The sequence below is a fragment of the Coturnix japonica genome, chromosome 8 (assembly GCF_001577835.2).
Source record: "Coturnix japonica isolate 7356 chromosome 8, Coturnix japonica 2.1, whole genome shotgun sequence".
Taxonomy (NCBI): Eukaryota; Metazoa; Chordata; class Aves; order Galliformes; family Phasianidae; genus Coturnix; species Coturnix japonica.
The window spans coordinates 5,621,003-5,648,296 of NC_029523.1; the positions used below are offsets into that span (position 1 = coordinate 5,621,003).

Genomic DNA, 27,294 nt, shown 5'->3' on the forward strand with positions numbered 1-27,294 from the left:
TGCAGGCTGCTCGTGCACTGGATTGCACATTGCCTTGGCACAGCTCTGCTCAGTGTCCCCAGCGCTGCTGGGTTGCTGCTAGGTGGCGGCCGAGGTACAGCTCTGCTCTCTGCAGCCTGAAACTGCTCCTCTAGGGGGATCCCGGAGGGAAGGAGCTGCCGGAATGACTCTGCTGGGTGGGAAACATCCCTGTGCCTCTCAGCAACTCGAATCACGCAGGCACAGCTCACCCCATCCCTGCCGCTGACCATGTCCCTCAGTGCCACATCTCTGCTGTTATTGAACAGCCCTCCTGGAACTGCTCCCCTACTCCAGGTGACCTGGGCTGATCTTCCCAGAACAGCTCAGGTCACGTTTCTCATTCCCAGCAGGTCTCTGGTTGTACATACATTGCTTAAGAAGGTGGAAAAAGAGAAATTGTTGCTTCAGGGACCAGAGTGTGATGCTGCACCTGCATCCCCTGCTCTCTGGGCATGGGGTGAACCTTGGCAAGCTGCAAAGCTTGGAGAGGGAGGTGAGCGATGTGTTTGTAACGGTGCTTATTGAGCGGGAGCCCCTGGGGCACAGCACCAAAGTGTTCAAAGCAAATGAGAAATGGAAAGGCAGTACAGCTCTGCAGCTCTCCTTGAAAGCGGGGTTAGCAGAGTGCTGCCGAGGTGTGTGTGCCCCAGGGATGTGCTAATGGACTTGGACAACGTGCAGAGCTGTGCTGTGGGGGAGCCAGCTGGGGTGCTGGGATGGGGTGATGGGAACACAGGGGCTGCTGACTGAGACCCGGAGTGTGGGGCTGCACCCCACACATGGACTTGGGGGTGCTGGGGTGGCACTGCTATTTCAGAGCCCTGTTTCCTCCATCCACCTTCCTGTGTGTCTTTGGGTTGTCTTATGCTTCACAAGGTGGAATTGATCCAGCAAATCAGTTTGGCTTTAAAAAAAATGACGTGTTTCTAACACCAAAACCTTTCTCTTCTTTATTTTTAGGTGGGTTTCTTGTTTTTCAGTGGAAATGGAATTGTTGCGTGGTTTAGGGAAGGTAAAGCTGCACTCAAGGCTGCTTCACTTGACCCGTGAGGAAATGCTTTTTCTTTCCTCTGACCTGGAAGGATTTCTTTTTCTTTCCATTTAGCAAGAAAAAGGGGAAAAAAGCACATTGACAGCACAGGTCACTGCAGAATGAGGTCTGGAGCCAGAAGTGCCTTTTCAGCCCCTGCACAGTGCCGGAACACATCAGTACTTCCCTTTCCCAGCACACGTGCTGCCTGTGCTCAGGGGCAAACTGGAACTCCTTGCCCCTATTAGCTGCTGGTGAGCAGCTGCTGGGGTGCTTGGTCTCGATGTCCTGTTGAGCACCCGTTTGTATCCAGATGGGTCCTCCTGGCTCTGCTGATCCATGCCCAGCAGCCTCAGTGTTCTCTGCCATCCCTGCTCCCAGCAGTGAGGAAGAGGAGGGGTTCCTATGGGTGCTGTGCGGTGCTGGAGCTGCTCCCCAGTGCGTGGTTCTTCAGTGCATGCAGGCGCACTCCCAGCACCCTGCTGCCAGCAGCTCTCCTTTCTGCTTCAGCTCTTTAAAGGCAGGAGTTGATTGCAGAGGGGTTGCGATCTCACCCGTGCTTTTAATCCCACTGCTGTCAAACTCCATTAGGAGGTTCAACATCATTTTACTACCTCTGGGGCTGGACTGTCTTTTGCCCAGCCTGAAATGAGGCCAAGGCTGGGCTCTGTGGGGTGGGCAGGACCTGCAGTGGGGGGGTCTGAGCTGCAGTGGAGGCTTTCAGCTCTGTGCTGGGCTCAGGGTTAGGGTTGGGGTCCCCATCTTTATCGGCCCCAATGCACCACTGCCTGTCCCTATTAGACCACTCCGAGCTCCTGCAAGGTGCAGCCATGCCATGTGAGTGGCTTCCTACTCACCGTGTGCCCCGGTCCCTGTGCTTTGGCAGGTGGGGGTGACCTGCAGCAGTAGTTGTCAGTCCCATGGGGTAGTTTCACTGGGTGACGGTGAGCCTGGGATGGATCCCTGCATGTCCCCATGCCTGTGGCAACGTGCTGGCACCGGGAGGGGACAGCAGAGAGGGCAAATCCCAGCACGGTGGGAAGGGGTCACGGTGGGAGAGGGGCTCGTGGCTCTGCTGCCGCATTGAGCCGGCCGTGTTTCCTTCCTGCACCGGAAAAAAGCTGCTGGGCTTCATCAAATATTGAGGCTGGGAGCAGCATTTATCCCGGTGCGGGGGTGGGAGGGAGGGGGGGGATCCTTCTTGGGTTGAAAGTGAAGGTGTTACTATTTTTTCTTTCTTAAATACGTTTCTTGAAGGTTTTTTCACGGCTGTCCCAAGGAGGGGAGGACACACCGGGCTCCTCGGCTGGGGCTGGAGGGGGCGGTGGGTCCGTCCCGGGAGGGGAATGTACAGCCTCGGTTGTACAGCACATAGGGGCTGTCTTCAACATCAGTCCCTGTCTGGGCAGGAGGTGGCATTTCTCTCCCCCAGTAACACTGCTCCGTGCCCCTGAGCACCCCTGGGTGCGTTTAAAAGTCTTAATCGAACTCTCTTGCAGAAGCAGGCAGGGGGATCCTACAGCACTCCTCTGAGTTGGGTCGCAATGTCTGCGTGCTGTGAAGGCGGCTGCTCTGAAGTCCTGGGGTGTCTGAGCATGAAGAGGGTGTGATTTCCCCCAAAGCCAAACTGGAATCAATAGGAAGCACGCTCAGCTTGCGCAGTGCTTTGGGTCAGGCTGCTGCTACCGACCCTAAGACGTGCTGGTGCGGCTCCCCCACCCACATGCTTGAAGTAAAACCCCATGGGTTGGAAAGCACAGCGCTGTTCCCCACCTCCTTCCCTGCTCCCAGAGGAACTCCTTCCCAGGGACTGACAAGCAATGAAGGAGCCCTGACTCTGCTGCCATCCGAACAACCGTTTCCTTCCTTGCAGCCCCACGGACGGGTGATGGAGACCAGTGGCATCGCTCCACAGCTTCTCCATGGGGGAGGGGGGACACCCCGAGGTTGGGGCCGGGGGCGGCTCCACGCACCGGGCAAACTCCTCCCCGCTGCCTCCACCCCCGGGCGGACACACGGCGCCTCCCGGGCTTCGGTGCGCGCTCCTCTGCCTCTCCTCCTCCTCCTCCTCTTCTTCCTCCTCCTCCTTCTCCTCCTCCTACCCGCGCCCGGCGGCGCTGCTCCGCTTCCATCCCGCAGTGTGCCGGCTCCCAGGTAAGGGTCAAGGATTTGGGATAAAGGGTCTGGGATAAGGGATCGGGGAAAAAAGGGTTGGGATGAAGCGCTTTGAACCCCCCCTGGGCAGGAGATGCTCCATGGGGGGCTCTGGAACCACAGTGCCCCAGTTCATCTCTTCGGGGTTGCACTGCCCAACTTTGTGGTGTTGACTCTTTGGGGTGCGGATGGTGCCCGGCCCCTTTGTTTATCCCCGAGGATCTCTGGTTTGTCTCAGGCTGAGCTTCAGTAATTGAAGGAGACCCGTGCTTGAGTTATGGGTCTGCCTTTTGTTTTCTCTTAAGGTTATCCTGGAGGGTTTGGTTCCCTACAATAGGTTATATGGAAGCACCTAGCGTTTCCAGCCGGCTTTCGTTGTGTGCTATTGATTGTCTCTACAACACAGAGCGCTTCTGATAGGCCATGGAATATTCCACCCAATGGAGCGTTGTGTTGTGGGGGCTTTTATTCCTCTCCCCCATGTTGGTCCTTGGTGTGGGGCTGCTGTGTGATGCTGTTTGTGGTGCCTATGGGCTGCTCGTTTGCATCCTCCCAGTGGGGTCCTGTGGGCTCAGAGCTGGGCTTGGGCATGACAATTCTCCATCCAAGGGGGCTTCACTTGTTGAGCAGCTACCCAAGATGGCATGACAGAACCACAGAATCACAGCATCGTTTGAGTTGGACTGTGAGTTCTGTGTAGATGCTGTTCCCAATGAGGTATGATCCTGCTCTACTGGGACATGGGATGTGCTCCCACACCTCCCCAAAGCGTTTCAGCCCCGTTGTTTCACTCTGTGATCCCATGAGGAGCACCCTGTGGCCATTGCGCATGGAGTGCTGTGGATGGACTCACCTGGGCTCTGGGTGCTGGGGCAGCAGCACGGTGCTCTCAGAAGGGACAGCTGAATGCTTCGTGGCCAAAGTGCTGCTGCAGGATTGAATCAGGGGGGCCCAGCTGCTCTGCTTTGGCTGTGGTCATCCCCAAACCCAGCCTGGAAGGCAGTGCTTGGAACTGGCAAGCGTGGTAGAGGCCTTTCCTGAAAGGGAGATGCTTGAGCAACACCTCAGAGCTTGGCCGTGGGCAGGATGAGCTCTACAAGCACTGCTCCTTTGTGGGTCCACTCCAGGGCTGCACCCAAACCCAGCAGCAGCAAAGCATTAGCGAGGTCGGAGCGCTCCCTGCTCTGCTACCTCTCTTTCTCCCTGCAGCTGCATCACCCCACAGCACATCCCAGTGAGGTGAAATATTCATCGGGGCTCTGTTACCCATGTTCTCCTGAAAGCACATTTCATGCTTCGATTGCTGGCAAGCCTTCGTGATGTGATTCCCCTGTGATGGCCCTGAAAAGCAGCCGTGGATGGGACTGCTGGAGGCTCCCTTAAAGAGAGTGAGGGGAGAGGTCAGAGGGCCTTAATGCCGCAGGGTGGAGGCCCTGTCATGAAGCTGATGCTCTGGCAGTGGGTATCCAGCTTCCGCCTTCCCCCTGGAGCTCAGCATTGTCCATGAGGAATAGAAGGAAGTGCAGACCCGATGTTGCTGTGGGGTTTTGGGCTCCCGTTGCTCTGGGGATGGCAGCGTCGCTCTGTCTGCCCCGCGCTTTTGGGGAGGGGATGGTGCCCAGCTGCTGGCTGTAGTACTGCTGCACGTGGGAGGCTGCTTCCCTGTATTGCTGGGGGAATGCAATTAGGCCTTAATGAGTCATTACAACAAACCTCTGTTTATGCTCCCAGCGAAGATGCTGGGGGCTGCTGACAGCCGGGCAGCAGCGCTTGCATCATGCACAGGGAGAGGCTGCGTGCCCTTTGCAGCCCCTTCTCTATGCAGAAGGGCCATGGGTGTTGCAATGGTGTTCTGGTTGCTGCCAGCTCTTGGAGTGCTTCTGGGGGGTGGCAGCACTCAGATAGTTTCCTGCTGCAGCCCTGGGCTGCTGGTTCCTTTCAGATGGTGGCTTATGGATGTGGTGCCCTCCTCTAATCTGTGCCCCAGGTGGGTGGGCAGAGGTCTCACACCTCCCCAAGCTTCCAGCTCAAAGGCCATGGCTTTGCCTAACAGCCCCCCTGCCCCACCCGACTGCACGATGCTCCATCTCATTACCCCTTAATGATCTGTGCTAATTGAATCTCGCTGGCTCCCTGGCACGATCTCAGGCAGGAAGGTGCCTGGGGATGTGGGGGACATCCCTGCTCCCCAGCCACGTTGCCCTGCAGGATGCACACCCGTTGTTCCGGCCCAGAGGGTGAGAAGTAAAGCTGGGGCTGAGCTTCCTTTGGTGGGAGTGGTGAGAAAGTTGGATGGGAGCTGAGACCACAGGGGGGTGGGATGTGCCTGCAGACACTGCACGAAGGTCCTCACCCCCCTGGACTTCAATTGTCTGGTGCTGGAGGCCACTCTGACTTTTACTTTGTTGGAGCCTTCTTGGCTTTTCGTACTCAATGGTTTTCTATGTTGCTCATTTCTTCTGCTGTTTGCAACTAATCCATTCACCCATCTGCTGTATGTGCTTACAATTGTTCCCTTCCCACCAAAACTCTGGGACATTTGGGAGCTGCCCAGCCCCAGCAGATACCAGTGGGTCCTCATGGCTGCTTCCCATCCCTGTGCCCATCACGTCCCTCCCATGAGGCCACGTAGTGCAGCCCCAGTGGGACAAGGAGAGAGGCACTGGGGTCTCTTCTACCAGGGTTATCTTTGGGCTCCCACCCACTGCCGTGGCCCTGCAGGGTGCTCAGCCCACCCCAGCGCTGTTCTGTTCCAATTAGGCCCTGTGAGAGGATGGATGCTGGTGAAGCCACGGCCGCTAATTCACCAGGCAGACAGCTCATTGAATTAGCCCAGGCTGCAGAGCGGGGCTGAGCCACCCGCACACAGCCCCACGTCTGTCTGTCTGCCCCACATAGGGCTGATCCACAGCTGCTGCCGTGTGGGTGCAGGGATGGGTGGGCCACAAAACAGATCAGGGCTGTCTGGATGGGAGAAAGCACTGGCACCATTGACCCACAGCAGCAAAGGGAGCGTGCTGCCCTGCGAGCTGTGTGCATCCAGCACGGACGTCATTGAAGGGAAATAAATATAGCGGCCGCTCGCTCCAGAGCTGCTGCTCAGGCTGTAAGTTTGCTCTGCTGCACGGCATCAATTAAAGAAAATGGATTTCTGCACCAAGCAGCTCCATGCCTGTCCGCAGGGTCAGCCTGCTTCATCCCCACTGGGGACAGTGGGATGGCACGGGGCAGGGAGGGCCCTGAGGATGCCAACAGATGCGTCCCCATCCCTCTACCATGGAGCACGTGGGGATGTGGTGGCTCTGCGGGGTGTCCCCGAGCCATCCGCTGCTCCCCAGGGTGCGACGTGGCTGTTGTGGATCATGCTGTCCCTATTGTTAGCTCCGTGTGGCTGTGCTGATGGATGGCCCTATCAGCTGGCTGCTGGGCATATCGATTTGGTGAGGATTTTTCATATATATCTATATTTTCCCCCTGTTTTGTGTGTGAGAGTGGCTTGAGAAGGGAACTAAATCCAAACTGCCCTTCTGGCTTAGCGCTGTGCCTTTCTGAGTGCTGGAAATCAATGCGTGCCTGCTGGAAAACAGCACCGGGATGAGTTTTGGGGTTTTTTCCCATGGCTCAGACAGAGGAGCAGGTTGGCAGCTGTGATCTGGAAGCTGCCACCTCCCCGCATCAATTAGGGTCGTGTGGCTGAAGGGTAATTAGATCTGCTCAGCTGCGAGCTGCCAGCGCTCGGGTCCTATCAATTAGCGGCACACTGAGGGCTGCTGATGGGACACGATGGCAGGCGCAGGGCTGAGCTGATGGCTTCTTCTCCTCCTTGTCCCCGCTCCCAGGGCTGCAGGGGAGCTGCAGGCATCTACCCAGGGCCATGCAGAGCTGCCAGCCCCCCCCAGTCGCCCCAGGGCCGGTGTGACCTCCAGCGGCCACCGCATCCCCAGGTAAGTGCCATCAGGGGACACGGGGTTGGGGCGGTGATGCTTTGGTGGTGACTGTCCCTGTGTTTTGCCTTACAGAGTTTGATGGAGAATCGGTCGGATGACAGCGGGAACTGTTGTCATCACCGGGGGAATCCTAGCGACCGTGATCCTACTGTGCATCATTGCTGTGCTCTGCTACTGTAGGCTACAGGTGAGCGTGGGGACATCCATTGTGCAGGGACCACCGGGGCTGCAGGAGGGGCTTGGGGGGCTTTGTGCCTGCACAGGGCAGGGTGCAGCTGCCTGATTGCCTCCCGCAGGAACCTCACTTAGGTGTAAGCTTGGCTGGGTTTGCAATACCAGATGGAGAGATTTTGGGTTGGTGGTTTTTTTTTCCTTCCTATAAATTAGAGGAGGAAGCTTTCAGCGGCGGCTGGCTACAACCTCTTTAAAAGTTAATGCCAAGTCTGTGCCGTGCAGCAACGTGCTGGAAAGCACAGCAGCTGCTGGGGGGGGTGGCATCCCCAAATCCCTTCCTCATGCAAACCTCAATGTGAGGGGAGGGGGGACATTACCCTGCTCCTGGCTGGGTTTCACCCTGCTGCCCTCAGGTCTCAGCCTGGTGGAGCCAAGCGGGCGTCAGCTCCTGCTATGGGGCTGAGAAGCTGCACTACTCCAGTGCTTTTCCCACTCCTTTAAATTTTATGTATTTGTTAGTGTCAACACTGGTCTTGCTCAAACTGGAATTATAGAATCATAGAGTCATTGAGATTGAGGAGGACAGCTGAAATCACCATGTCTGAGCCCAACCTGCCACTGACCACGTCCCTCAGTGCCACATCTACCCTTAAGTTTATGTGTCCCAGGTGGTGCCTGGGGCTGCCCATGCTCACCCACCCCATCCCTCTCCACAGTACTACTGCTGCAAGAAAGATGACCCCGATGAAGAAGAGGAGGAGGAGGAGGAGGAAGAGGAAGAGTCTGACCTTGCCACGCACTCGCACCCCGGCACGTGCAACGCCTGCAGCTCCCGCATGGCGGACAGGCAGGGCAGCCCTATGCCCATCCCTGAGCTCAACCAGCACGGGGCCCACCCCCGCTGCCCCACCTGCTCCCCCTACAGCTCCCCATTCTACATACGGACCCCCGACATGGTGCGCAATGGGGGTGAGCGCGTGGCCTACACGCCCGCCTGCTACCCCGAGATGGGGCCGCCCGTCAGCCTGCAGGGCTTCCCGCTGAGCCGGCACGGCCTCCGCGAGGGCTTCCCCCCATCCAGGGCCATCAGCACAGAGGTGTGACCCCACCATGCACCCCGGCTCAAGGCTCAATGGGGCTGTCAGCTTGCAGATGGTGGGGGTCGTGCAGGGAGAGCCTGAGGGCAGCTTGGCCCTCCTGATGGAGGGGAATGGTGGAGCCTCACGGGTCACCATGGAGGAGGTTATCCAGACGGCGACCTCTGCACCTACAAGTGTAATTATTACTCTATCTCCTGAAGGAACTTGTCTAATGAGGGCTATGTACAGTACAAACTAACTTCACTGCTCCCCAGAGCGATGCCTTTGGTGTCCTCCATCTCCAGCTGAGGCTGTGCCCACGTCCCCTGCACACAGCATGGGCACTGGAGGCACAGTGCAGTGGGAATGGGAGTCTGGGGCCATCCTGCTCCCCCTGGCCGCAGCACCGCTGTCAGCAGCTCACGTTGTGCTGGGGACTAACACAGGGCTCGGACTGCTTTGCTCACTGAAGCCTGTGCTGCAGTTGTAGGAGAGGATCTGGATCACTGTGAGGAGATGTGGAGGCCGTTCACCCACGGCAATGGGCACAGGCAGATCTCTCTGTGGCCACAGCCCCTGCTTTGACTGCTCACAAGCTTTCTTAGGAGCGATTTTAACTTGGGCCTATAAGTGACCGAGGTTTTGCTTACAAGGAGAATTGCACCGCCAGATGACTACAGTGTGATCACCTCAAAGCCCTGCCCAGACCCCATCCAGAAGGTTGCTGGTTTAGGATCACTTTGGCTTACAGCAGCAGAGCCCACCAGGTTGTACCCCCTCCTTCGTGAGGAGCTCCAATGGAGCACAATGTCCCCCTTCACTTTGGGAAGAAGACCCGAGCCAGACCCGGCAGTTGTGTGGCTGTGATGACAGCTCAGCCAACGGCTCCATCTGCGGAACGAAGATGGGAAAGTTCCTTCCTCCTTCACAAATCCAATTAGGTGAAAAATGACCAGAAGGACATCTCCATCATCCATGGGCACTTCCATAGCAACACTGCAGCACTGCTCCCTGCTCACAGCAAGGAGGATGGACACTGCCAGCCTGCAGGTGCTGCCAGGAGCAATAGCAGGAGCAATAGCAGGAGCTGATTGCCTTGCCTTTGCAATACTGGGTAGAGCTGCTCCGAAGTACAAGTGGGGTGTTCTTTCATTGGCACCAGTTGGAGATTGGCCACCTGAAGGATTTGGACCGACAAGTCTTGATCTCCCCACTCAAGCACAGGTAAAGGAGGTCTTGCAGAGGCATATGCTGTGACAGCCTCAGCTGTCTTCGTTAGCAGGCCGTAGGCTAATTGACACTAATTGACCTGCTGTTGGTTTGGCACCTCTGCTCAAACAAGCCAAAGTAAAGGAGCCAGATGAATGCCAAAAACGATGATGGTCCTTGCAATCCAGACACCGTGCCCCAGCATGCATCTTACACAGCGGATGAGCAAACATTATTCACCGTCTCCCCCACCACTGGGCCAGAAAGACCTTGTGTTTCCATTATGCTGAGACTCAGTCTAGCTGCGCCTCTTTTACAGTCTCCTTCTGTTCTCCAGACAGCGATAGCAGGTCTTTTCATGTCCTTTCACAATAAGGGCAGGCAGGACGAAAGAGGAAAGTTAGCAGCAGCAACGCTCTGTGGATCCCACTGGCTGATAGAGCCTGGCTCCCATCCAGTTCTCTTCCCTGATAATATCATCTCTGTTTTTCTTGGCTAACTCAGCAAATGCCGTCCTTTCCCAATAGAGCACCTGCTCAGCTTGGTCTCCATCCTGCTTGGAGCCACACAAAGTTAATGACACAGCATGACGGCTGTGGGCATGGCCATTCCCACTACCCAACTCTACCTCTTGGAGCGAAGCAAGGCTTCCCACCATGATGGTGGGGAGAGCACACGGGGTTCTGCTTCTACAGGTCACCCCTCTGGTGAGAGGGAGGCCACTGTATCATCATGTGCAAACCATGTATGACCTGTCACCAGCTAACAAGGTGAGGCAGCTGCAAGGTAGATGGATGGCCAAAGGCGAGCATCACCCTCACAGCCAGCACGAAGCCCCGGGCCTGGCACAGCCACAGATGGATGGGTGAGTCCAAAGGGGCAGGGGATGGAGATACAGGGAATGGAGATACAGGGAATGGAGTTACAGCTGCAGGTTGTGAGGTTTGGGCACAGCGGAGGAACGGGACAGGGTAGGGGCAGGCATCTCAGATTTTGTTCCACTTAAGATTTCCTCTGTTGTTATTCTGTCTTTGTTGCTCAGCTATGGGTCCAGATTCCGTGTCAGAAATAAATGAGGACTTTGAAATACAAAACAGGAGTGATTTCTGTTCTTTTGGCAGGTAAAACAAAATGGGGTTCATCCAGAGCACCCTCTTCCTCCCTTGCCCACCCCCCTGGCCTGGGTATATGCATCCCAAAAACACAGTCTGACAGTTTAGCTCTTTATTGTGACACAGAATTTGTTGGCTGTGTTTGGAAGTTGCCCATGTAGTGGAACAATCTGCAGGGCAGGACAGGGTGACTGTGGCCTGTGCCCTGCTGTGGGCTGTTTCTGTGCCTCGCCACCTCCAGCCAGAGCTCTCCGGAGACGACCGACAGCAGGGACAGGTTCTCCCAACTCACTTCTCAGTAGCTTTCTAGGAACTGCTGGTTTGTCTTCAGTAAAATCCTCTTGGTGGAGAGGGAACAGTGATGACTAAAGTCCTAGGAGTCCTTTCTTGCTGAGCAGGCTGGTCTACAGGGACTGGCTCCACCGCCAAGCCAAGTGAGGTGGCTTCAGGTGGTAAAGTCTGGCTCAGGGGGGCTCATGCCCCTGAACTTGGAAGGGAAAACTACAGCCTGGCAGCAGTCACGGTGACTTGAGGCGACACGACCGGCAGCAAGCCTTCCTGTAGTACCAGTGAGAGCACAGCTTCACCTTCAGCACCAGCACGCAGTTGGCCGTCACTTTGTCTTCACAGTCTTCTTCTGGGAGGCAGAAGCAACCACAAAAGGGGTTACAAAGCTGAGAGACAGAGGGAATCGAGGGTTCCCAGGGCTCCTGCCCTCCCACATCTCACCTGGGGCCTCTGTGGGGCACGGCTGGAGCTGACACGTCTGCCTGCCTTCTGGTTTGGAAGCAGGGTCACAGCCCTGGGCCAGCGCTTCCCCCTGGTAGCACTTGACCTCACGCAGTCGCACACCAGCACCGCACGTCTTGCTGCACTGTCGGGATTGAGGGAGAGGAGACAGAGCATGAGAGGTGGGTTTCTTCTGAGCTATAGATCCACCACCCAGAGTTAGCCCTTCTCCCATCTCCCCGCCATGCTGAGTCGTACCTGAGACCAGGAGGTAGTGAACCAGGTTGAACACGGCCTCATGAAGCAGGCAGCTTGCTCCTCAGGCTTCTGCGTGGCCTCGCAGCTCTTCTCAGGGTACTCCCTGTATACCCCGTTCTCCAGCCCTGCACACAGGACAAGCCGGGTCTTTGTCCCTCGTCCACAGCTGGCATCACACTGGGAAAGAGAACATAAACTGCTGCCCTGCTGTGGAGCTTCGGGTAAGGTGGCATCCTGCTCAGAAACCAGGTGTGAATGTATGTGCTAACAGGGAGCGCTGCCCAGGTCATGGGAGCAAGGGAGCTGAATTCCTCCAGGCTGGGGATGGGAGATGGTTATGTGTTCAACCAGCATGGAGGATGCTGAATTGAGCCTGGCTGGCCTGAGAGCAGCTCCCACAAGGGACCTGGAGCAGCCAAGGTAAGACTGTAAAAGGCTGTTTCTGTCTAATTTCATGTATCTCTGTGTGCTAAAAGACTGCGTAGTGTGTTTGTGCAGCAATCTACATCTTGGAGTGCTGACAAGCTCTGCGAGGGCTCAAGGGGACCAAGCTGGTGCACTGCAGGAGATGTGCATGGATAAGTACCCACGCTCAGCCCAAAGCTATGCAGGCACACATGGGAGGGATCGACCTCTCAGGACAACGCTGAGAAAAGCAGGAGGTGGGAGGCAGAATCTGATTCTAGCTGTGTTCCCTGGTGTCCTGGGCAGCACTTAGCAGTGCGAGATTTCACTGCTGAGTGCCCATCTTCACAGTGCCAGGGCCAGCACAGCTGGCTCACATCCCTCCTGAGTCATCCTGCAAACAGCTCACCAGCAGCTGAGCAGCTGAGGGAGCGCAGCAAAGAAGCTGGCACAGGCAAAAGAGGGGAGCTCAGCTGGGCCTTCAGAGCTCAGGTGAGTTGAATCACTCAGGCACAGCTCAAAAGCTGCACTGCAGCATTTAGTGTGACCCACACCACAGGGCAGAGCAGGAAAGGGTTATGGGACTGCCACTTGTAACTGATTTCTGCTCATTACCTGTGCTGGGGGGACTCTCAACTGAATGCAGTCAACAGCTGGGAAGGCTGGAAAAAGGATTCCTTAGGAACCCTCCTTCTTCGTGCTCTGTGAATGCCTGTTTTTCTCAGGACTTTACAAAGCAAAGGACTTTACAAACCCCACAGGTCTGTCATGATGTTCTCTCTGGGTGCTCCGGGATCTGGACCAGCTTGTAATGGATGCTCATAATATCTCCTCCAGCAACAGAGGGCAAGCAGGCTGGCAGCAATTGCTGGCTTAGTAGAACAGTGCCCCTGGGCTGTGTTCATTGCACCTGGGGCAAGTAAATGCTCTTGGGGCTGGAGGGGACTCTCAGGGCAGGGACCTGGGCTGTGGTTTGGGGTATTTTCCTCTTCCCTCTTTTTGGAAGGAGCTATGATGAGGGTACTTTGTTCCACCAAGGGAGCCAAGTGCCCACCGTTGTTGTAGGTGGGATGTAGTGGGAAGGAGGGCTGAGGATGGAGGGCTGGGCTTGGCTTTACCTGGTCCCACTCCTGCTCCACCCAGTGTGCAGGGCAGTCCTTGTCTCCACACGGATGGACAGCCAGGGGCTTGGCAGCTGGGTCACACTGCGTGTCAGAGATCACCTTCCCCTCCAGGTTGCGACAGGCGATGAAACGGCTTATGCGTCCCTCACCACATGGACCTGAGCACTTGGAGGAATAAAGGGCATTTAGACACACCAGGGAGGTAGAGGGGCATGGTCAGCAGTGAGTCTGAAGCCCTGGATGTGGGGCTATGGTGCTTGATCCTAAGAGTCCTTAGAGATGTTGGACTAACGTGGTAGGCATGGAGGAGCAGCCCCTCTGCACTCACCGGGCCCCATTCCGAAGCGGTCCAGCGGCGGTCGCAGGGTGGTCCTGTGCATTCCTTCTCACTGCTGGGCTTCTGGGACTCATCGCACAGGGCTGCTTCCACCGAGCAGCGCACCTCCCTCTTCATCGTCCCCTGGGAGCCACATCGGGCTGAGCACTGCAATGACATGGAGTTGGATTCCAAAGCAGAGCACAGGAGGAACGAGCAACGGCATTTTCCTCCTGCTGTGCTGTGCTCCCAGCAGGGGAGGAGAAAAGTGATTAAAGGTGAGTGTGCAGTTGGGTAGAACTTCATTGGTGCTCACCAGAGGGAAGCACCCAACATCTGTCATTTTCCTTCAGACCCCAGCTCGTTCCTTGGATACAAATCTCCCCTGATTCCTACCTCAGACCACTCCGAGAGCTCCCACTGGGGTCCGCAGGCCTTGTTCTTGCAAGCTTTCCTCTCTATGGGCCTGGCCAGCCCAGCTGACTCGCAGAGGTCGTTGTAAACAGAGCTGTCGAAGCCTGGAGCCAGCATCTTCCAGCAGCGCACGGTGCGGTACTGGTAGCCCTCACCACAGGTCCTGGAGCACTCACTCCATCGGCTCGTTTCCCACCTCCAGAAGCAGCCCCGAGGAGAGAAAGCACAAAGCAAAACCCAGGTAAGGGTTTTCACTTACATGTGGATACACAGGTTTAGCTGTTTAATACATCTTCCAGCCCAGCAATGGCTGCATGCTGTGAGCAGGAAATGATCCTTACCAAGATGTGTATACCGCAGGGGGAGCAGATGCCATTTCCACTCACCTAGGCTGGCAGTCTCTGCCTGTGCAGAATTCATGTGTAGGTTCTGGTCGGGTCAGGGCATCGCAGTACGCTTCATCCACTTCTACTCCATCGTACCGTACACACATTGCATAGGAGGCGCTGATACCTGCTGGACAACCAAGATCTTGTCTAGGTCAGGCTCCACCAGATCCACAACCCTCCCCCAAGCAATAAGCAGTCTTCAAAATAAGCACTAGGTTTTTACCTACCTGAAGTGCAGGTGGAGCTGCAGGGGGCATAAGCTGAGACCTTCCATCGATACATGTCAGCCAGGCTGATGTCATCGTGGCCCACAGGGCTCACATCAAACTCATTGCTGCAGGGAGAGGAGGAGGAGGCAGGAAATACAGACATAAAATTGCTGTGAACATAAAATGTACTGTATTTCTTCCTTCGTTTCTTGGAAAATGGGAAGGAACTCATCGTTTCTGTTCTCCATCCCTATCTCCCCCATCATGGGCAAGATGCACCACTGATAAGCAGGGTGTGAAGCCTTCATCCACCTCCTGTATTCAACTGTGAATAGCCATGGCCCCACAGGTCCCTTAAGGACACATTTAAATCACAGAATTATCAAGGTTGGAAAAGACCTAGAAGATCATCCAGTCCAACCATCACCAATACTTCCAAGTTAAATCATATCCTTCAACACAACATCCAAAATGGATTCCTCTGAGGCAAAGGAACACAACATATGTTCCAGAAGCTCTGTGTTGGAACGTGAGCTACGCCAAACGCTATTTGAAAGACACACCATTGCTCAAGCACCTATAACAGATGCCATAGAGAGCTGCTGGCAAATGGACTGGTTCAACCCTCCCTCCCCAGCCAACCATGCTCCTGTTTTGCCCAGGAAATCAAGTGCCACCTTTCAGTGCCGGGTGCTCGCAGAGGTTCTGTCTGGCCGACGTCCACCGCTGTGCTGGCACCCAGCAGAGAGCTCTCCACAGATGCCATCGTGCTGTGGTTGCTCGCTTTCCCCTGTCTCCCAGCAAACATCTCCACCTTCAAGTCCTCCAGTGAGTTCTTACGGGACGGCGCTTTGTGGAGGCCCTGCGGCCATCGGGCAGCTGTCTCAGCCCATAGTCCTGCCGTGCTGTTCCTCTGGGGCAGCCTGGCAGGCAGGTAGTGCAGCTCCCTGCAGAAGGCAGCGTGGTGTGGGTCCCGGTGGCACAGCCTCCTGAAGAGCCGAAGCCTGGAGGATGCAACACGGCTGCTCTCCGACAGCTCCGATCTCCTCATGCTGTAGGGTACAGCCGTGCTGATGGAAATCTGGTTGAATTTGAGGGCTGGAGGAAGAAGATTGGGATGCATCAACTATCTTGCACGGCTGATACTTGAGCATGTGGTTTAGAGTTGTCTGGTAAAGCAAAAAACACTGAGTATTTGGCCTCAAAATAGTGTTGCCATCAGGGTGCATCAACAGGCTTTAATTACCCTGAGCAGCCTCACATGAGAACCCCACACCTGCCTGTGGCCCAGGAGTTGCACTATACCTATGCTGTAGGTGCACTTCACTCCTAGTCCTGCCCCTTAACTGTTTGGCTTTCCCAGATAGTCCTCAGCCTCCCCTTCCCACAAGGAGCTGCACATTGTCAGCCTCCACCCCTACTATTAACCATCCCTTTTCCTTGTCAGCCTGATGGGAAAAGCCACTCTGTGTTTCAAGTAAACCAACGTGCAATGTCCCAGTGTCCCTCTTCAATGAACTAAGGCTTGGGAGAAAAGGAAAACAAAGCAACCAACCCAATTCTGTTTCTCCACCAATTGCTGCTGCTTCTTCCTCTTCTTCTTCCTCTCCTGCCGTGTTTGAGTGGTAGACCTGTCTTATGTGTAAGTCATACTTCTCCTTTTCTTCACCTTGCTCCCAGCCCCAGCCCCAAGGGTGGGTAGTGGAGTTGGTGTGGAAGAAGTGCGGATGGCTGAAGCCTAAATCTTCATGCCTGTCTTTTAGAGGAAGCTGTTTGTTGGTGTCATCTGGTGACAGGGAAAGCCATGTGGTGTTGGGGTCCTTGGCAGCTCTGAAGTTGGCTGGAACAGGATGGCTCTGGCTGGTCTCAACTGGGTGATGATAACGAGGTCTGTCTACAGCAGGGGCTGCGGTTCGGAGAGGCGGTGGTGTCCGTGGTACAGTGTAGTCATAAGTTATATGTGGCATTTTCCCATTGAAGTTATAGTACTGGAGGAAAAGGGGAAAGAAAACAAAGCCTCTTATTCTAAGGGCATGGATTTCTTCTGATCGCATCCGCTTTGTGACAGAAGTTAAGAGGAGATAGCATCCTCTTAAAGCCAAGAGGAAACCCCTCAAGGCAATATCTGGCTTCCTCAGGTTGGTGTGAGAACAAAATTAGGAAGCAGTTTGTCTGAGGGAGGGTCGCAGTTTTGGGACAGGCAAGACAGGAAGGGCTAAAAGTACCTCTTCACATACCATGGCATTCAGAGACTGGTTAGTGGGTCCGTGAGCTATGATATACTCCAGCCCATCTGAATTCAGACTCGAAGGCCTCCTGTACTTGAAGACTGTGCCAGCTACCCTGAAGTTCTGGGGGTTGTCAATGGCAGAGTTGCCGTTGAAGAAGAAATGTCCATATTCATCAGCGAGTGCTTCAAAGGAAAAAAGAGACAGATGTGATGCTCCACGCAGAGAGCTGAGGCTGCGCTGGCATTAAGGAAAGCAAACCCTGTGCTCAGGTAGAGCTCAGGTGTCCTCCCACCAGCAGCTGAGCTGGGACCTCCAACCCCCCCAGCCCCCTTGCTTTACCCAGGATGTTTTCTGTCTTCCTGCGCTCCATGATGAGGATGTCCGTGGCACCGGCAGGGATGCTGGTGATGAACACGTAACCTGAGGAGCAGGAACAGGAGGTGAAGGAACTCCAAGGATGGAACAGAAAAGTGCTCATAAGCAAAGCATCTCATGGGATAGGTGTGTGTGTAGGAAGGCAGTGCTACCCCTAGCAGGATGGTAAGGATGTAAATGCGTTGTGCCAAGCTGTGAGCTCTGATATCAGCTCCCCTCTGAAATCCCTTTACGAATGACCACTGTAGGTTTCGAAGGCTCAGTCTGACTACTGCTGGGTTTGAAGTTAGAAAGGAATTGCACGAGCTTAACAGCGTGGCTGTAGGTGCATGAATGAATGTGCTGTCAAGCTTTCCCTCACAGGAGCACATAAAAAGCTGACTATTGATCAGCACTAGAGCTGAAGGGTGCAGGGAGAAGACTGCAGGTCCCCACAGCTCCCGACTCAACAGAATTTGTCTCAAGAGGAGCCTAAAGATTGACCTGTAAATGGATAGGAAGTAAAAGGCTCTTAACGTTGCGGGGCTTTGCCAGCTTGTCTTTCCTGTTAGTAAGTCTGTTGGTTGTTTTTTTTCCATCCTATAAGATTTTATGAGGCCTGGAATGGAAGGCCAAGACCGTCTGTGTGCTTCTAGAGAGGTTAGCACCATTACCACACCCTGGAAAGGAGCCAGAATGCTTCTCTGGTCTGTGGAGAATGAGGTAGGCTAGTGGAACAATAGCAGTGTAAAACGATGTTCCAAAACATCCTCAAACCACAGTTAATTAATTACTAATGAGTGTACCACAGTCTGTTCCTTCTCGGTGGAGGAATGGGCCACGAGGGTTGCAAGAGATGAACCATTAATCTCAGCCCAGTTTCAGAGGGACTGTCCCTCAGCTACATCAGCCACAGGACTGGAGGCGAAGTGCAGGCTGAAAGAAATGCTGTGACCCTCATCAGAGGAGCCTAATCTTCCAGTGAACACCGAGCACAAATAAAAGGAGATTCATTGACCTTTTCGCATCATCTGAGGTGCATGAAAACCAATAGAAACAAAGAGATCCCCAGCTGCCTCCTACAGTGAAGATGTGAAAGAAAACCTTGCTGGCCTAATTTACAGCATCTCATACCCAGTCTCCTCTGATTGATTAATCCAAAAGGATAAAACGTCGGTATTTAAGCAGAGCTGGCACTCTTCAGCTTTTTCCACCAAGCAGCTGGGAAACTCCTACCCTCGTTTATGCCAGCTGGTGGTAAGAGGTAGCAGGTGAGGTCTCTGGACTGTGGTAGCAGGGAGTACCTATCTGTGAGATTGCCTTTCGGAAGCTGCCTGAGACACGGTGACAAGTGCTGCCGTCCCCTCCACACACCCTGCATCTGTCCATGGTCCGGGCTGAATAGAGGCTCCCATCACACCCCACCGGCTGCAAGGAATAGAGCAGAAACACAGAGTGGCTCTTAGGGGACAGTGTCTTTTCAAGGTAACGCCACCTTATTCTTTAGGTGAGTTTCTGGGTGTGGATGTGGGGTAGTTTGCAACCCCTGAACCTGGGGCAGGGTCGTATGTGTTGGTGCAGGAAATAAGATTCAGGAAGTCTGTTTCCATTTATTCAGTCCCCCTGGTTTCTGTTCTATTTCTCACCTCACACTTCCCATTGATGCAGACCCCTTGGTAGGTCCTGTCCTTGCAGGAGGTGCCATCCTGGGCTCGGGCCATCAGCTGCCGCTCTCCATTCCGCGTGGTGCACTGGAGGTCACACGGCTTGTTGGAGATGCTGGTGTAGTCATCTGAAGGGACAGAGGCAGACCGAGGTGATGGGCACTGAGGGAGGGGGCTTTCCCTTTATCCACACTGCTGGTTTGCTATCACCTTAGACATTCTTGCTTCTCAAGATGAAACCACAAGGCTACAGACCTTGTGGTTGTAAAGGGATCGTGGTATGAGGCTGCACCTGGGGCCACACATAGAAGTGCTTCTTGATAGCAAAACTTCTCCCCTTTGCAGTGCCATCCCCTGTGCCAGATATGGGAATCCACATCAGCAGATCCCGGGTCACATGTAAATACACAGGAGCAAGTACAACCCATAAGAGAGGTACTGACAATGGGGCTGTGGCCAGCTGCACCCCTTCCAGCTGAGCAATGGAAGACAGAGGTGCAGATGTTCTATGTTCCCTTGGCAGCTAATGGAAAAACAGGCAGGTCCAGAAAGGCAGTGATATCTCAGGGGAGCTGAATCTGGGCCTCAAGGGCCATCTGGCAACCCGTGTGAAGCAATTTATCTCCTCTGTGCAGGAAATGGATGGACATCCTGTTCAGAATAACCCACCGCCATCCCAGTGGGAAGCACGCTGGGTGATGGAGGCAGCTGAAATGGGAGGAGGCACACACAGCCTGGACACCCACTATGCCAAGGTGAGTGCTGGTGAGTCAAGACACCTGAGAGAAGCCCAGTGTCCTGTGTCTGCTCACCAGCACATCCTGACATAGGATCCAAGCCAGTGTGAGAAGAGGCCTGGCTGGCTGGGGTGGTTCTGTGAAGAAAGGGGTTGATTTCTCCAAAGCAGGGAACATAGGGAGCCACTTCTGGACCAGCCAGGAGCATCCATCCCTTGCCCCTGTGTCCTCCACCTGTGTCTGAGAATACCCTGCAGGTGTTCCCTCACTCTGATCCTTCTGTGAAGCTGTGAAAACCCACCTGGATAGAGGGGCATCCAGTGGTAGTACCGCTTCCCAAAGGCTTTGGCATTGAAGCTGGAGCACTGCTGTTGTTTGAAGCTTGCTGTGTTGGCTGGGCAGGGCTATGGAGGGAATAAATGTGATCAAAAGCTCCCTATTTTGCAGCCCTGGTTGTGACAGCTGCTTGGCCCTGCTGCATCCTTGGAGGATGAAAATGCCCTGTCCACCCTGGAAGTGTCAGTGATGGACTTTGATGTGCAGTAATACAGGCAGGAAGGCCAGGCTTCCATCGCCTCAGACAGCTGTATTTAACAGTACTGCAAAATCTACTTCCAGCAAAGGGAAAAGCATACTGGAAAAACTTCATCCTTCCCCCCACCCCACAACAAATATGTTTCATATCCTTCTCCCCCACCTTTCAGACCCAGAGAGGAGAGCCCAACTCCCACGTTTTCAAAGGCACACAGGCAACTACCCCAGGAGTGGACTGTGCCTCTTGTCTGCACTCCTCTGCCAGACCCTCACTGCTGTGCTCCTGCCCTTGCTGGACCAAGTGTGGACCTCACATCCCCCAGTAAGGACCAGTCAGTGCTGGAAGCAGTTCTCACCTGCTGCTGGCACAGTTGGTAGTGCTTGGCTTGGCCAACGCACATGGTGCTGTTCGTTCCCTGGGGCATCTGGAGCCTGCAAAGCACAATGTGAAAGCAATAGTAAGTGAGTGGTCTGCAAAGCACTAAGAAGTCAAGGATATTAGAGGAGCATGTAGGGTAACTGAGCAGCATGCAGAGATGGCACCTCTCATGGGGGCTGAACACCTTGCAAGATTAGCAATCGAGAGGTTTGCTGATGAACAGAACTCATGGGGATTTCAAAGCAAGTGATGCTTTCGCTCTGCCCAGCACATTTGTCCAAGGGATTCTGAAGTTCCTGAGTAATGCAAAAGCTGACACATTTCTTAAAGCTGGGAAGATGCAGAGAGAAAGGTCAGGGATACAGATGGCAACTTCACTGTGTAATGAAGAATTCAAGCATTCAAGCTGGGCTGCTTGAATGCAGCTATTCCTGCAGAGCAACGATGTTGGTAGAGCCTAAATTCACATCATAAGGCTTCAAAACTGCCATCTCTTTTGGCTGAAGCAGGGGCAGCCTGCAGACTCCAGCAGTGTTTCATGGGGCACGGCTGGCTCACACTTAAGCTGCCCTGCTAGAAGCTGCAGGAGCCTTTTGGCTGGGTTTGATGTCAAGCAGAGGCAAAGACATTGGCAAGCCTCGTTAGTGGGGAGGTGGCGTCCAGACAGACGGCGTGCCACCACATCTGGACACTTCCTATGCTGCCAATCAGCCCACATAAAAGAAATGTTCTTCTGGAGGAGGCAGAGCAGGCGGGGGGCCCTTGTCTGAGCTTCCTGCCCTCAGGAGTGCAGTCACGCAGAAGGGAAAGAGGCTGAGCAGCCCCTATGGGGTGCTGTGCTGTACGATGCTGGCTCTTGTTAGCAGCTCAGGAGAAGGCTGGCGAGGTGCCTGCCAAGGAGGGCTGGGTGGTGAGGTGGTCTAGAAGGAGCAGCTGGGTCCCCACAAACCCTGTAGGAGGACTGTAGGAGCCACAGGGGACAAATGGAGGTTGGAGCACCACGGAGGGTGCGTGATGGGACCCACCGCTGCCGCAGGCAGTGCCGCTCCCGGGACATCACGCCTCCCCCGCAGGACCGCGAGCAGGTGGACCAGGAGCTCCATTCTCCCCACCACTTGGTGACTTCTTCATCCCAGGGGCCAGCTCCATCTGCTGCCTCACTACTGTCCTGACAGAAACAGAGAACAGTTAGCTGGGGAACCTGGCAGCCGAACGCCAGAGGATGGATGGATGGATGGATGGATGGATGGATGGATGGATGGATGGATGGATGGATGGATGTCGTGGCATGGAGAAGGGCTGCTGGGCATGACGTGTGGCCCTCAGTCTGGCTGCAGCCTGAGCTGTGAGCTCACACACCAGCAGCCCACAGCCCCAGCTGCCAGCCAGCACGGAGCAGCAGGAAGGCTGCGGCGCCTGGCTGCGGGGAAGGGAGATGGATGGGGATGCATCTGTCCTTTGGCAGAGCTGGATCACAGGGAATAAACTCCTCTTTGTGCATAAGTCGGCTCGGGTCCAAGTTCCTCACCCTGCGTCTGTCACAAAAGTCATTTTCGAGAGTGCTTCAGAACCAGAGCCTCTCGTGATTTGGCCAGCTGAAAATGCTGATGGTGTATCAGTAGTAGCAGAAAAGAGCAAATGATTTGTGTGTGTGTGTCGTCTGTGTAGCATCTCTTATGTTACAGCGAGGGCATGGACTGGCTGTATCAGTGCTGCTCTTAGCAAAACCTGCTGATGGTGGCAGTGCTGATGGTGCTGGAGGGAAGAACTGGGCTGCAAAACGTAATTGATGGATGTGAAAGGAAGCTCAGCAGTCTGCTGAGCTCGGTTTGCTATTTTGGTTGACGGTCTCTTGGCTCGATGGTCTTTTTTGGTGTAATAAAGCCCAAGTGTTCTTCATCTCACAGTGTAATTCCTGCCTGTGAATTTGTTTCTATAGCATCTGCCAACAGTGTCCTGTGGGCAGAGGGAGATGGAGGCTGATTTGGGGTTAGAACTCAGCATGGTCGAGGTGCACACAGAGACTACACTGCGGCTGGAGTGTGCTGAAAGTAACCTGCTCTGCTGCAAAAGCACCAGCACTCCCACCTGATGCTTTACCCTTCTGTGCTTACAGATTCCCTGCAACACGGGTGTGCTGGCTGGATGTGACTTCTCTGACAGAGAGCAAAGTGCTGCTCAAGAGGAATATGAAGTGTAAAAGAAACAAGCAGATTTGTAGCAAGGCCTTTCCCACTGTTGCCAGATTCTCATTTCAACCTGCGTCCTACGATGATTTCTGTCTGACTGCACACCAGCAGACTGCAGGTGGGAATGCTGGCTATGCAGCTTCCGTGGTTACAAAGACTGAAACAAAAGGCTGTGTTTTCAGCTCACATCTCCCCCTGACCCCTGTGATAAGCATCTCCAGGCCTGCGGAGGAAGCGCCCTTCACAGCTGCTGGGAAGGAGAGGACAATGATTTATCTGTCTGTGCAAAGAGCTCAGTGCAAAGCAGCCTCTCCGGAGCTGGGGCATCAATCACAGCTGGCCCCTTTCCATGTGACTGAGTGGCCATAGAGCACTGTGGGGTGCACAGCCTGCCCATGGGGAGGCATGTGGGCCCCAGGCTCTGCCCCACTCCATCCCCATGGACTCTGCTGCAGCTTAAGCAGTGACAGCAGTTTTCAATTGAAAAGTGTTCCTCTGTCAGCCCCTGTTCCTGCTTCCTCCCCACACCGGAGGAATCAATCACACATTAAATAGATTGATTCGGCTCTTAGGTTTTCCATGACCAAGCACTCTCACCCAGCAGCAGTTATTTATCTGTGTAAGGAAGGACAGTGCTGAGCTGCAGCCTTTGCCAGCGAGGCTCACTGTGTGACAGCAGCTGAGATGGGTGTAGGTCCAGGGGCTGCAAGGCTGGCTCTGCCTGGGCTTGGATATGGGAGGAGGATCAGGTACGGTTCCTCAGCTGATGAGAAACGTTGAGGGCTAGAAATCACATCAGCTGAAAAGACAGGCCAGTGTGCAGCTCAGCCAGGTGCTCTCCTCAAGAATTCCCTTGGAGGCACTTGTGGCTTGGCACACGGGCTGTACAGCTGCAGCTCTTCCTCTCTGAGGCTAACCACTGTATTCCTGCACCTCCACACCTACACGGGAGGCTGTGCTCATGCTCTGGTGAGGGCTGCCCTCCTGTCCCCTCGCTCGGGGGTGAGCAGAGCCCTCAGTGATGCTGGGGAACTTGGTCAGGGTTTCCCAATATTGCTGTCTCTAAGCCAGCGTTGCTGGAAGCTTTTCCTGCCTACCCAAAGGCTCAGCAGCTGTTTCCCTTCTACCCCCCACCAGAGCCAGACAAAGGCTGCCACAAACAACTGCTTGAGCCCTAGGAAGGAGGAGGGAGGGCCCGGGCTGACATCCTATCAGTTTTCCAGGCGGTCTTTCTGAAGAATAGAAAGGGATAAAAGAAACCCTCTAATGATTCTCTGTTGCATGATGGATCAGCTCTAAGCTACAATGGGTTTCCCAGAAACCTGGGAATAATGGCAATTAGTGTGTGTCATTGGCTCAGTGTCCCACACTGCGCACTGAATGCTGGGACTCATTAGAGCCTGTTAGAAAAGCTTTCTAGGAAGAGACAAAACAAATCCCTGTTAGTTCCCCTTAACGGGGAAGCTTGCAGGGGTGTGCTCTGTTGCAGTGCGACCTGCCTTAGGGCCCTGTGCACCAATGCAGGGCACAAGGAGCTCTCATAGGACAAAACCAGGTCATCAACTGCATGCCCTCTACCAGAAACCCACAACCCTTTACCTAAGGGCCTCTCTCTATGGCAAACTGTGCTACTCGTTTGAGACACTAAGTGGCTTCAGATGTCCTTATGTCTCAAACTGCCCGCAGATGTTACCCTGTGCTCCTGGAAATGAAGGGCCGTGTTCAGCCCCCAGCTCTGGCTGCTCTGTGTCAAAGCTGTGGCAATCAATGCTACTGCAGCCCAAACTGCATTTGCAACTGTGTCCCCTCCAAAAAGAGAACTCTGATGTACTGCTGATCATCCTGCTGTGAAGGGAGAGAGGAAAGGAATATGGGGTGTGCATGAGGAATCCCTGCCATCTGTTTATTCAAGGCACTGAGTGCAGAGAGCTTGGTGCAGGGAGGAATTTGCTTATCTAGGGACTGAGGCTCTCTGTGGCATTCTCTGCATGCATGCTGCAGAAAACCAGAAAGCCAAAGCAACAGCAGGTTAATCCCTTCAATGACCACTGCCTTCACAGCCTGCTCTGTGCAGGGGGAAGGAGTGCACATCTGGCAGCCTGACCCTGGGAAGCCCCTCTTATGGGGCACACAGAGCAGGCAGAATGTGTGTGAGGCTGCAAATGCAGCACACTGGGACTTGGACCCAAAGGCAACCGCAACTCAGGTGACAGTGCTGCTCAAAGCTGGGGGGTACAGAACCATAGGGTGGCTCAGGCTGGGAGGGACCTCAAAGATGGCACAGCCAACCCCTGCCATGGGCTGGCTGCACCCAGCTCAGGCTGCCCAGGGCCCATCCACAGTATGGGGCAGCTCCAAGGATGGGGCACCCACAGCTCTGGGCTCTGCCGGCACATCATCACTCCGAGTGAACAACTTCCTCCTAACATCTCTCGCAGCAAAAAGCCGCCCGTCCCCCCCGTCCTATCAGCAGCAAAGCAGGTAAGAGATGGCGTGAGCCCACCCCAGCCCCGGCTTTGTGCGGGGAGCAGCACAGAGCTCAGCCGGGAGGTTCCGGTCCCACCGCTACCGGCCGTGGGGGCAGGGCTGGAAAGGGCTCCCAACCGGAGAAAAGTCCCGTTTCGGCCCTAAGCGGCCGTTCGACCCCACGTCGGGGCTGGCTGCAGGCGGACGGGCGGCCTCCCCGGGTCGCCGCGGCTCTTTGTCGGCGGGGCGGACGCGGAGGCGCCGCTCCGGGCAGGGTCAGCCCCGAGGGCCGCGCTTACCTTGGCGCCGAGGGGGGCGGCGGCGCTCGGGAGGAGGAGGAAGAGGAGGAGGAGGAGGAGGCGGCGTGGAGCGGCCATGCCGCGCTGCTGCTGCTGCTGCCGCCGCTCGGAGGAGGCGGCGTTCCGGGCCACCAGCGGCCGGGGCAGGAGCAGCCGGCGGCGGGGCGCGGGCCGGCATGGCTGGGGGAGTTAATGACTTTACAACGTGCCGGGAGCCGCGGCCGCCGGGGGAGGGAGGAGGGGGAGCCGGCGGACAAAGGGGAGGCGGCGGGGGGCAGCGCTCCGAGCTCCGGAGGCGGGGAGCCCCGCGGCACGGCCCCGTCCCGCCCCTCGGCTGGGATTCGGTCTGTGCCGCCGTGGGCTGCCGTGCGGGGAGCGGAGCTGCTCGTGCTCCTTCGGTTTGGGATCCACCGGCCGACCCATGGACCCCCGAGCACGGGGATCCGGAGCACGCTGCGCCTCCGGCAAGGAGGACCGGCGTTTCTTCCTTCGAGGAGCCCGTGTGATCCAAGCCTTCCCTCCGCAGCCGAGCTCTGAGCTGGGAGATGACCGCTCCTTCCTTCCTCCCGGCGGTTCAGTTCCCTCTGCCACGGAGCGGCTCCGTGCAGCTCAGGCTGTAAGCGTGGGGACTGCCGTGACCAGAAACTGCTCCTTGGATCCGCCCGAATGGTCCCGGGCTGGGGGGCCGTTCCCACCTCTCTTTCGGAAGCGCCGGTGCCTGTTTTCGGCTCTGAAGATAACAGCTCTCGAGTGCCCTCGCCAGGGACCTCCTTAGAGGCAGATGCTCGCACTGAGCTCCGAGCAGAGCAGGGGGAAGGACAGCGATGGGGCTGCTCAGTGCTTTGCCATCTCCCTGCGCTGGGACAGCTGAGGTCACTGCCCGTCTGTCTCCTCTCATCCTGCCTTCCAGCTGTAGTGAATGCAAAGAGATGTGCCACTCGTAGGCACAGTCCAGCCTGAACTCCCAGAATTGATTGTGCCCCTCAGCTGAGCGGCTTCACAAAGGTAATCTGTAGAGCACTTTGATGCAGCACATCCCTCCCTGCAGAATTAGTGCTGCAGGGGCAGTTTCCACCCTCCTCTGCTTCTCTTCCCCAAACACGGCTGTGTCCTGCTTTGCATGGGGCTCAGTGCAAGGACAGACCCGGTACCCCCCACCCTGCACATCCAGATCCTCGTGTCCTGCAACCTCTTGGCGCTGACACACACAGAGCCACTCCAGGCTGCAGGAGGGAGGTGCTGGGGGCTCTTGCTCAATATGCATCAAAGGTCATTTCTCTGTGTGCAGAGAACACGTGTAACAAACACGGCATCTATTAGGGGGAGGAGGGGAAAACAAAACCAGTGCTCTGCTCTTGGAGCCCAGCAGGAGTTTGGTTGCTCTGGGAGATTTCTGAATTCAGAGACAAGATCAAAACCAAACCCAGCTCTCTGCTTAGGCCAGGGCTGGGCAGGATGATTGAGCACGAATGTCAAAGCTCAGATCCGCAGAGGTGTGTTGTGAAACCGTGTGGAACAGACTTCTCTTTTCCCCTTTGGGTACAGTGTTGAAATGAGAAAGATTTGGTTTCTAACTCGTTTCTGTTGCCAGTGGGTTTCAGTTTCAGTATTACAATGGAGTGTTTTGCAAACCCGTTGTGTTTCAGCTGGGGTTGTGTTTAGCAGCTGGGTTGAGCTGAAGTGTTCCTTCATGGGTTTGGTTCTTAGTTTGGGGCTTAGCTGAAAAAGCTGCCTATGTTTGTCCCAAACAATGGGGAAAACTATTTACTTTGTTTACAGAATTACAGACCTGACCTAAATAAATCCTTGTCCAATATCATAAGCTCTTCTGCTTCATGAAACAAGCAAGAGAAAAGAACGGAATACAGCGA

The 27,294-nt window shown here is 55.2% G+C and overlaps 2 protein-coding genes across 5 annotated transcripts; one reads left to right on the forward strand and one right to left on the reverse strand.

The window, feature by feature from the left end:
* Nucleotides 1-3,074: 3,074 nt before the first annotated feature.
* Nucleotides 3,075-10,722, forward strand: FAM163A (family with sequence similarity 163 member A). The gene is made up of 4 exons (XM_015869634.2): nucleotides 3,075-3,205; nucleotides 7,045-7,149; nucleotides 7,225-7,339; nucleotides 8,043-10,722. The coding sequence occupies exons 3-4, from the start codon at nucleotides 7,247-7,249 to the stop codon at nucleotides 8,427-8,429; spliced, it is 480 nt and encodes a 159-aa protein (XP_015725120.1). The 5' UTR covers nucleotides 3,075-3,205; nucleotides 7,045-7,149; nucleotides 7,225-7,246; the 3' UTR covers nucleotides 8,430-10,722.
* A 101-nt stretch (nucleotides 10,723-10,823) lies between these two features.
* Nucleotides 10,824-27,206, reverse strand: LOC107317193 (ADAMTS-like protein 2). Of its 4 annotated transcripts, none has more exons than XR_004308194.1 (18): nucleotides 25,424-27,206; nucleotides 21,495-21,637; nucleotides 20,447-20,522; nucleotides 19,858-19,960; nucleotides 18,802-18,947; nucleotides 18,460-18,583; nucleotides 17,141-17,221; nucleotides 16,808-16,983; nucleotides 16,126-16,558; nucleotides 15,248-15,668; nucleotides 14,589-14,695; nucleotides 14,359-14,488; nucleotides 13,955-14,168; nucleotides 13,571-13,726; nucleotides 13,237-13,407; nucleotides 11,714-11,838; nucleotides 11,456-11,600; nucleotides 10,824-11,363 (listed from the first exon to the last, which is right to left on the reverse strand). XR_004308194.1 is itself a non-coding variant. In XM_032446297.1 (18 exons), the coding sequence occupies exons 1-18, from the start codon at nucleotides 25,499-25,501 to the stop codon at nucleotides 11,245-11,247; spliced, it is 2,997 nt and encodes a 998-aa protein (XP_032302188.1). In that variant the 5' UTR covers nucleotides 25,502-27,206; the 3' UTR covers nucleotides 10,824-11,244. The 4 variants fall into 4 exon arrangements, 2 of the variants coding, with proteins under 2 accessions (XP_032302188.1, XP_032302187.1); XM_032446297.1 differs by having other exon boundaries at nucleotides 11,714-11,890; nucleotides 14,359-14,485; XM_032446296.1 differs by having other exon boundaries at nucleotides 11,714-11,890.
* Nucleotides 27,207-27,294: the final 88 nt, after the last annotated feature.